This window comes from Crocodylus porosus, unplaced genomic scaffold (genome assembly GCF_001723895.1).
Source record: "Crocodylus porosus isolate Cpor-Errol unplaced genomic scaffold, CroPor_comp1, whole genome shotgun sequence".
NCBI lineage: Eukaryota > Metazoa > Chordata > Crocodylia > Crocodylidae > Crocodylus > Crocodylus porosus.
Window position 1 is genome coordinate 17,677,745 of NW_017728907.1, and position 10,488 is coordinate 17,688,232.

Sequence of the window (10,488 nt, forward strand, 5' to 3'; positions counted from 1 at the left end):
GAGGGGCAGTTCCCCCCAAACCACTGTACCAATGTTCTTGAAACTTGGCAGGCTTCATGCTCTCTGCAGAGTCTACCATCCCTGAAAATTTCATCCAAATCGGACAAAAAACAAAGTTATAGATATTTTATCGTTTCCTCATTATACCTTATGGCCAGATCTCCGAGGCGGCTCCGAAGCGCTTTGGAAGCTCCAAACCGCTTCGGGAAGTCTAACAAGGCTCAATCTCAACATGCTGCTTCGGACCCAAACCATCCAAAGCTTCTCCGGATCCAAAGCCTCACACAGCCGTACTGCATATGCCACCTGGGTGTCCCCGAGTCCCCCCATCCTGACACAGGATGTCTCAGCACAGACCATAGTGCCTGGCCTACCCTGGAGACTTCAGCCAGCAGTGGTGGCAGCAGCAGAAACAGTGGGAACAGTAGTGCCCAGAATGGACGCTAGGAGCTGGAGGTTAACCCTGCTGGCACTACATGTAGCCACCAATTCGACAGTCCTACTTTAACCCAGAGTTTCCCAAATGGCGTGCCATGGCATTTTGGGCTGGAGCCATGCCCCATACCTGCTGCTGCTGTGGGCAGCCAGACAAATTGGAGGGGATTGCTCTAGTTCAGTGATTCAATTGCCACACCACCCGTTTCCTGCCACTTGCTCCCCTCCCTCCCCCAATCTGCAGCATTCAGCTGCTTGCCACCTGATCCCCTCCACTTCTTCCCCCTCCCCACTCTGCAGCATTCAGCCATTTTCTTCCCCTCCCCCACAGGCTGTGGCATTCTGCTGCTCACCACCCCCACACCCCACCCCCAGCTTAGCCAGCGTGCCATGGGGTGGGGGAGGCCGTGTAAGTGTGCCACAGAGTGAAAAAAGTTGGGAAATGTTGCTTTAACCTAACTTTTATTTAAGTGTTACCACTGCAATCCAGAGGCTTTCTTCAGCCACGTTACCAATTATAGTAAATTGCACTCTGGTTTTGTAACATGAATAAAATCTAGAACGATACCAGATAATTTCACCTGGGAGAAGAGCCAGGATTTCAGTGCTCCAAGCAATTCCTTTTTCCTGCTGTGGTTGACGTGATCCTTATTTCAGTTTGTCTAGAGAACCAGCATCCCCAAGATTTAACAAATTTGTAGGCCCCACTAATTAACTCAGTCTAACCATAGTTACAAATTTCCATTACTGAATGCAAGCATTCTAGACAAGTAAGTTTTTTTCCCCCCACTAAAGTTCCCAGCCTTCATTCAACACCTCAAGAGTAAAATGTGTCCTAGATTAAAGCTATGATATCGAACAAATCACCTTCAATTGCTTTAATAAAAACCAAAGTAAAGAGTGGGAACATACGGTGCTACTCACTGAATGGTCCAATTTAAACCGCTTTTCTTCATATCTCTGCTTCTGTTTAAGGATCAGCTCATTTACTAAAAAGCAGAATGAAAACAGCATGTGAAACAGAGGGTAGGCTTTTGATTTAAAGTTAATAAAAATGCCTTTTCTTGCCTCAAGTGCTTTACCCACTAGTGCTAAAGAGAAAATTAACATCAGTGAAAAATGAGAAAAAATGTTTTATCACATTACTTTAAACATGTAAAAGTGTTTTGTCTTTCTTTCAGGGAGGTACATGTCATTATCAAGCTCCCAAAAAAATGTAAAGAATCAGCCAATGTAAAGAATCAGGACTTAGCTATTAGTGCAATTCCCAAAGCTGATGTAGCATATTTTTCTAAATTAGTACAATCCTTTAATTAGACAAAGTCTTCTAACTCTGGGATGGAAGGGAAGTCTCTACTCTAGGGAAGTCTACAGTAAATAAAATAGTAAGTAATTCACTATGGCTTGACTGGAGTCAGCAGGCCATATGTCTATAAAAATTACTTTTGTTTTACACTGACTTAACCTCTCACTACTCACTTCTAGACTAACTTTTCCCCACCTGCACTCCAGTTCTTATGGGTGCCTTTTACAATTGTTTGGGTGCATAAATGTTGCTCTAATAAAACACCAGAACAGATCCATCTCACTTTAGTGGCCAAGAGCTGTACCTACATTTTTGACTAGTATTGCAACACAGGAAGTTCATGCATACAAAGAAGCATTCTATATAGGAGTGCTTTCTGGCACATTCTTTCATCTCAAGAATCTCAGAAACATTATGTTCAAGTTGCAACTAAGGAAGTTTAGGTTGGATATTAAGAAAAACTCTCTCACTAGGAGGAACAGGTTATATAGAGAAGTGGTGAAATCTCTACCCTTGCAGGTTTTTAAGACCCAGATTGACAAAGCCCTGGCTGGAATGATCTTCATGGAGGTGGCCCCGCTTTAAGGAGAGAAGTGGGCATGCTAGAAGGGAGGAATAGGCTGCAATCGGACCTAGACAGGTTACAGAGTGGGGGGATGAGAACAGGATGGTTTTCAACACTGACAAGAAGGGAGAACCAGCACCATCCCTACAGGCTGGGGAACTCCCTTCTCATCAGTGCAGAGGCAGAAAAGAATCTTGGAGCTGGCCCATGTTCATTTTGGCACCAATGATGACCGTGTGGGGACGTGTGGTCAGGAAGGCCAACCATGCCTTGTCATGCATCCATAGATGCATCTCAAGCAGGTCCAAGGAGGTGATCCTCCTCCTCTGTGCTACACTGGTCAGGCCACAGCTGGAGTACTGTGTCCAGTTCTGTGTGCCCCACTTCAGGAGGGATGTGGACAGCATGGAGAGGGTCCAGAGGAGGGCCACTCGCATGATCAGGGAGCAGCACAGCAGACCCTACGAGGAGAGGCTACAGGACCTGAACCTGTTCAGCCTCCACAAGAGAAGGCTGAGGGGGGATCTAGTGGCCTTTTACAAACTAGTCAGAGGGGACCAGCATGCACTGGGGGAGCCCCTATTCCCCCAAGCACTCCCAGAGGTGACTAGAAATAATGGTCACAAGCTGGCAGAGGGTAGATTCAGGCTAGATATCAGGAGGTGCTACTTTACTGTCAGGGCGGCTAGGATCTGGAACCAACTTCCAAGAGAAGTGGTGTTGGCTCCTACCCTGGGGGTCTTTAAGAGGAGGTTAGATGAACACCTAGCCAGGGTCATTTGACCCCAGTACTCTTTCCTGCCATGGCAGGGGGTCAGACTCAATCTGCTCAGGTCCCTTCCAACCCTACCAACTAGTAACTATAAGACTAGATGAAGTCCCTTCCAACCCTAATTTTCTATGATTCTATGTTTATATACAGAGCTAAATAAGTACTGGACAGGCACAATGATTCAGGATGATAAATCAAAGCAGTAAGGGGGGGAAAGATGGCCATAGAGAGATGTTCAGTACGGCTGCGTGAAATTTCTCTGGCAGTTTCATTTCAATGCTGTTTCAACTCATTTCAAGCTCGAAACAGCAAAACTGTAACGAAATAGAGTTTCGAAACAGCCTCGAAATGAAACAAGTTGAAAGTTTCGAGTTTCAAAGCTCAAGCTGGGCTTGCCTGCAGGGAAACAGAAACTAAAGAAAGAAAAGGGAGAGGGAAGGGGGGGGAAAGGAGTGCTCTCATTGACTGTGTAGGTAGCCAGTGACCATCATCCTGTCTTGAGATCTGTTCTAATCCCAGTGCTCTGAGGGAGGGATGGAAAAGCTGCAAAGAAGGCAGCATTGTTTGAACTGCCCTGCTTTCTGCCTTGGTGACAGTTGAGTGAGGCCACACCTTAACACACACACAGTCACCCACTCATGTTATGAGTTTTGCCTGTCAGCAGCTAGATGTGCAGGGCCTCAGAACCCAGATGCCCCTGCACCTACCTCCTTGACAGCCGGCAGGTTTCATGGCCTCAGCAGGGGCTAGCATACCTGCAGCTTTCACCCTGCTGTGCCTTCACACACACAGTGTCACCTACGTCATGAGTTTTGCTCGTCAGCAGCTTGAGGTGCAGTTTCCCCAAAACCCCTAAACCCATCTCCTTGAAACTTGGCAAGCTTTGTGGCCTCAGCAGAGGCTAGCAAGCCTCCAGTTTTGACCCCACTATGGCTTAACATATACATGTGACATGAGTTGTTTTTTTTTTTTTTACTCTCAAGACTCTGAGGTGGACTTTCCCTGAAACCTCTGTACTTATCTCCTTGAAACTTGGCAGGGATGTCTTACTCTTACTTGTTCTGACCTATCTCCTTGAAACTTGGCAGGCCTCATGCCCCCAGAAGGGGCTACCATTCCTGCAAGTTCCATCCAAATCAGGCCAGAAATGACAAAGTTATAGGCTGTTTCGAGCTCCCCCATTATAGCCTATGGGCAAAACGTCAAAACAGCATCAAAATAGCAAAACCACTTTTATGAAACAAAACAGAACAGCGGTTTCAAATAAAAACAAAAATTTGAAACAAAACACTGTTCCATCAAAACGGAACAATACAGTTCTGCACATCCTTATGTTCAGTACTCCCCCGAGGCCCTGCTATTGCAACTTTTACATATTTTCTACAAAAGCCCAGCAGAGCTTTTCAGGCACATGGCAGTCCATCCACCCAGAATAAATTTGCAGAATCAGAGCCTCATATTACATTTTCCATCCAAATCTAAACACGCTTCAGAAATAGGCAGCGTTATGAAAATCTATTTCATTTTCTCTCCTCAAGTGAATTAGTGCTCTCAAATTTTGTGGTTAAGGGTATACAGCACCAATATTCTTGGTTCCAATCTTTACAGAGGTAGGTTAGGAACTGTATTTTTAGCATAATTACTTAATATTTTTGGGACTAGTTGAGGTATTTCCTTTTGAAATACTCTCTAAAACTGTGACCTTTCATTTGCTTACTGAAGCTAGTAATACATCAACATATAAAATTAAGTTTGCGTTATATCTTGACAGTTTATATTCCAATTGACCAGCTTGGATCTATTTTCCTTCCGCCTGCAGGAACTTTTAACACTATCTTTCCTGTTAGGACACTACACATGGAGAAAGTTAAGACATAAAAGCAACATGTTTCTCACTGTGTAGGAAACTCAAGTTTAAACTCTCAAGTAAAAAATATCACATGTAACTTGAGTTTGTGTTGATGACTGTGCTTTAGCTTTTGGCTACAAGACAAAGGGTAGGCTATGAAGATTTAGTTCACTGCCCAGTAAGACACTGCCTTCATTTTGATTTTCTGTACCAACAGTAATTGGCCAGATCCTCACTCACATTAAGTCACTGAAGCAATGCTTTAATAATTTACAGTGCCATGGTTAATTATAATGGAAAAACATCTAACTGTTAAAGAGCTAACTAGCAGATTTTCTTGTCAACCAAAACATTTCCAGCATAGATAAGCAAGGTTTTCATATTTTGTATTTACCGCTGCAAATTTCTTATACAAACAAACCTAAGACTCACCTAAAAAGTTGGGGTAAAGATGGTCTATGTTATCAACAACATAGTTACATTTGGGGCATCTGTTGTTGTCCTCCAAGCTTTGATGAATACATTTATAGCTGTTCAAAGCAATAAGAAAGAAAAACAAGTTAGAGGCCACAAGAGAAAAAGGCTAATTCAAGTGTTGCATAGATAATAGCAGGGAAACAATATTACCACTAGGCAAGGAGCTAGCAGAACATACAGTGCAAAGAAAAGGGAGTGGTACAAAAAAAGTGTCATGATTAACTAGTAAACCCCTAAAACTTAAAAAACTGCTTTCCCTGGTTTGGATAGAACCAAAAGTCTTGGTTCCAATCTTTCCTGAGACAGGTTATGAGCTGCATTTTGTTGTATAATTATTCAAAACATTTGGATAATCAGTTTGGATAGTCTCAGTCACATTTCTGTTTTCTGGGTTAAAGAAGCACATACACACACACACACACACACACACACACGGTTGACAGACAGCATGTAGTACACAGTAATATCTGAATTTAGTATGAAGCAAGTACTTAGTGAGTGACATTATCTTTAAACTAGAAGATTATTTGGCACCCATAATAATTTTTGATGGTACAGACACAAAGCACTTTTGACCTCAGCTTTTCCCACCTCCTTCCGGCACAGCAGATTAATAATAAATCATTTCATAAGGGGCGTGCTGTTCCACCGTTAGCAACCCCAGGGACAAACTAATTACACAATGCACCTTACTGTCTAGGGCAATCATCTGTCTCAGTGACACTATCACTGGGCAGACAGACATCTTGCATCATAGATCAGTTATTGGAACAATGAAGGGTGATAGTTTGGACTGCTGATGCATCACAGACTTCCAACAAGCTACATGGGGCAAGACGACACTACACAGGACATGCAGTTACAGAAATTAACAGCTACTTTGCCTAGAAACATAACATGCAAGGGAAAAAGATAACTCCAAAAATCCCCCGGTCTGTTGAATAAGTCTGTTAAACATTTCTAAAAGAGTAGTTATAACATATGAGGAACTCAAGAGTTCTTTTTATTCAAGCTGCCTACAAAATGCATAGCATATGCACATGGGATATTAAACCTTATGCTTCACCAATCTCTCTCACTATTATAGATCAAAAGAAGAACTAATATGGGAAACAGATTTTGCCACATCTGTCTACTGCAGGGTTTTTTAATACCCTTTTTCTGTAATAATTGTGCTGGTGACGTCTAGAATAGATGGGAAACTACAGCAGATGAACCTTGGGTCTGATTCATTATGGCAATTTCTAATACCAATTTGCAAAAATCTCCAAGTATTTACAGCCCAAAAGAGAAGGAATTGAACAATAGGTAAAACCTCCCTCAGCAAGGAGAATTTTAACAGAAATGTAGCTTAAATAAGAAGCTAGCTGACAACATTTTACATTTAAGTACTGCAAGTCACAAGTACTAAGCAAGTCCTGTATTCCTTTCTACAGTAACTGATATGGGGGAAAATGGGTATTTTTCAAGTAGTTTAACTCTCCAACTACTAAATGTCACTCATTTTAGTTTTAATCCATTCCTTCAGTCATAATTAAAATAGTAGGGGAGGAAAACAAAAAAGTGAAAAATGAAAAAAACTCAGTTCCAAGTGATAATGCAAATCAATTTCTTATCATACTATAATGAATATCTTTAAAAGGATGCCTGATGGATATTTTGCTTAACAAAATCTTACCAGAAGCTGTGTCCACATTTCGTCATGTATGCTTCTTCAATCATATCAAAACAGATAGGGCTAAAAATTAAAAAAGAAAAGAAAAGTAAAAGTTAAAGATATGTTTTCAGTATAAGAAAAACAAAGGAGGAAAAAACTAATCATTGCAAAGTTCAAAACAAACATCCTATCACTGAGAAGAAATATTTCCCATCTGTAAAAATAAAAAGGGAAAAGATAGATACCAAATAGCACCTAGGCATTTTAAGATCAAAAGGACAATCAGCAGTTCAAAGAAGTCTGAAAAGATACTGCAAAATCTCTTACAATTTGCTACAATTAGAAAACAAAGAAATATCAGATGTTTCAACAGTTGTGTCAAAATCCAAATTATGTAATTTTTATCAAAAGCTGTTTTAAATTAAAAAAGAACCAGCATTAAGTCTCAAACTTAAAGAACAATCAGCATTAAGTCTCAAAGAAAAAAAAACCCTGCTTCTTTACATATGGCAGATATTTAACAAGGTATGTATAGCTGACTCCAAGATTATGGGTAGGGAAAACAAGAATAAAGCAGCTATTTATTACAGTGGAGAAAAACCTGTTTCTCCAAAATCCAAGACATCCAGAAGGTGTCAGAAACAACCGTAGCTGTGAGACTAGGAAGAGGTAATAGAAATAAGATTGGAAGTCATCAGAACAGAGGAGGTAACAACCCCATGAGAACAAGAACAAATAAGATGTGTAAGGAGAACGAAGAAGAATGGAATCTTGTAGGAAACTAGGAGACAGCAGAAACTGACTGAAGTCATTATTAACTTGAATGAAGAAACAGTACAAGAGGTAAGGTAATCAGCACTAGTCAAGCATGAGGTGATGCAAAAACCCAAGAGGAAGAGAAATTAAAGAAAGTTCTTGGGGTTCAGAGCAGTGGAAAGCAGAATGGAGATGTTGTCAGAAAGTTCAGTGAACTCAGCGAGTGCACAGTCTGTGACAGCCAGACCAGAGGGATTAATAAGCGATAAATATGTGTTTCTTAGAGGCATTTGGTATTTTGCCTAAACAGGTCAGATTAGTTAATACAAAGCTTGTAAGTCTGTAAACTGCAAATGTAACTCGTCTGTCATAAGTTTAACCAAAATGATAAAATTAACTGTTCGTGGAACTGACTGGGCCCCACAGGCAAAGCTGTAGCTGTGAAATTAACTGACCTAACCGTTTCTGCTCTGGGCTCAGCTTTAATGATAAAAAACTGGATCCAACTGCCTAGTACACCTAACACATTGCAAGAAAGCACATCCCAAGAAAGCATATTCAAAAGAAAACCTAAAAGGGGTTGGGGTTTAGGCGGAGCAATGTCAATTTCAAACCTAAAGGTGCTGCATAGTAATTTGCTTATTGGATACACCCGAGACTAGGTAGTAACCTTTTATGATAATTTTTAACACCTTTCAATCCCATAGGGTAACAGCTATAGGGCAAGATCGTGAGTGGCTCTCAAGACAACAGATTAGCATAAGACTAGATATAAAAAGTACGTGCATCAGGTGACCAGCAGGAAGGAGGGAACAAAATGGTCATTTCTGTTCCATGCCTGGACCCCGGACTCCCGGTGTGAGTGAGGATCGGATCCTGATCAAGGGACCTTCCCCGGTAATCCCTCTGACAGCGTCGATTGGGGACGACTGACTTCGCTGGAATTACTTGATGTGTACCTAGGCATTGAGGGACTATCAGTAAGTTGCCAACCGATGTCTGTCTATCTGCTGTTTCGAACACCCCAGTGGCTAATACCCTCACAGTGCCCTGTTGGCCTGCAACAGAATTGATCTATCTATCTGTTATTATTTACTATTAGCTCTTTAATACTGCATTATCTGCTTACCGCATTTATCTTTCTGTTAACTGTTGTGTGTGTGTAAGCTATAATAACTTTGCCTTTACTTCACTCTTAACTTTGCCTCCTCCATCCAAAACTGAACCTAACAGCCCAGTTGGCCTGTGATAGAATTGATACACTCACAGTGCCCAGCAGGCCTGTGACAACAGTATCATCCCAAGCATAGAAACAGACTGCAAAGTATCAAGCAAACAAACAGTTGAAGGTGAGAAACTAAAAAAGTGTACTAAAAATGGTACTCATCAGGAACTTGAACATTAAAGGTAGTAAGATCAAGAGGACTTGATGACCCAGGAAGGTCCAATTCCATGCCTATGTAAACAAGTGGATGGCAAGACATGGAAAGTCTTGGCCTTTGAAGATACGGGAGACCACAACTTGTTTGAAAGCAGTGAAAAAAGTCAAACCAAAGAAGTTGAGAGTGAAAGGAGCACCTGCTATGAGTGTACCAATACAGATTTTTTTGGCTGATACTGTTGGTCAATTATTAACTAGCCATAAAAATCAGCCAATACCAATCCAATAGCCAATATGCAGCCTGGCAGCTTGGAGAACAGCATCTGGTGGGTAAGTCTGTGGAGGTAGGGATGTGGTGGGGGACAGATTGAGGCCCCCACAGTGAGAGGAATGGGGCTGGGACAGGGCCAGGCACTGCCCAGATGGGGTGGAGTGGGGTGCTGCGGGCGGTTCATCCAGGAAGTATGGGGAATGGGCAGCTCAGCACCACTGCATGCACTCCAGGGAGGGCATGTGCCCCCTCAGACTCATGCATGGGGCGAGGGCAGGCTGCCCACTGTGGTCTCAGGGCCAGGAGCTGTGCTGGCCTCTTCCTAGAAGGGGCCTGGGCTGGGCTGTGCGCCCAGCAGGCAGCAGCAGCTCTGGGAAGGGAACTACAGAGAATTTTGGGGTGGCCATAGTCCCCCGTAACTCCTCTCCCAGTGCCACCGTCACCCACCCCACACCTGCTGGGAACAGGCCAGCGCAGCTTCTGCCCCCAAGCCCACAGCAGGCAGCCTACCCTCACCCCACGCACAAATCCAGGGGCCACATGTCCCCAAGCTTCCCCTAGGGGTGCACACAGTGGTGGTGAGCTGCCTCCCTCCCTGCCCCCAGATGAGCCGTGTCCCACAGCCCACCCCGCCCCAGCTCAGAAGGACCTGCCCCTGCACCTGCCCCACTCCCTCTCTTACCATTGGGGCTTCAATCTGCACCCTCTCCCCAAACCCCTCCTCCCCACCAGACCTACTAGCCAGATGCCACTCTCCAAGCTGCCAGGCTGCATTCCTGGCTGCATGCATGCTGCAGCTGCACACATGAACATGACCTTTATCAGGTGACACTAGCCAACTGCCCATCAAGAATGACGGGGTGGCGGGGCTGAGACAGAATGCTGTCACTTAACGCCCCATGCTGCTGCTATTCTGCCTTTTGCAGGAAGCAGGGTGAGGAAAACTGAGGCCAGCAGCTCCCCCACCCTCTGTCCAATTCTTGGAATGGCTTAGGAATCATGGCGGTGCTCCCCAGCGC

General features: G+C 43.4%; 1 protein-coding gene across 1 annotated transcript in view; it reads right to left on the reverse strand.

The window, feature by feature from the left end:
- RFWD2 (ring finger and WD repeat domain 2) overlaps window positions 1-10,488 on the reverse strand; it is a gene marked incomplete at its 5' end in the record, with an annotated part of 205,772 nt that overhangs the window by 184,642 nt on the left and 10,642 nt on the right. Inside the window, 3 exons of the mRNA XM_019530579.1 lie at window positions 1,360-1,424; window positions 5,360-5,457; window positions 7,083-7,142. Coding sequence (XP_019386124.1) covers window positions 1,360-1,424; window positions 5,360-5,457; window positions 7,083-7,142 — 223 coding nt within the window. The remainder of the gene's footprint in view (window positions 1-1,359; window positions 1,425-5,359; window positions 5,458-7,082; window positions 7,143-10,488) is intronic.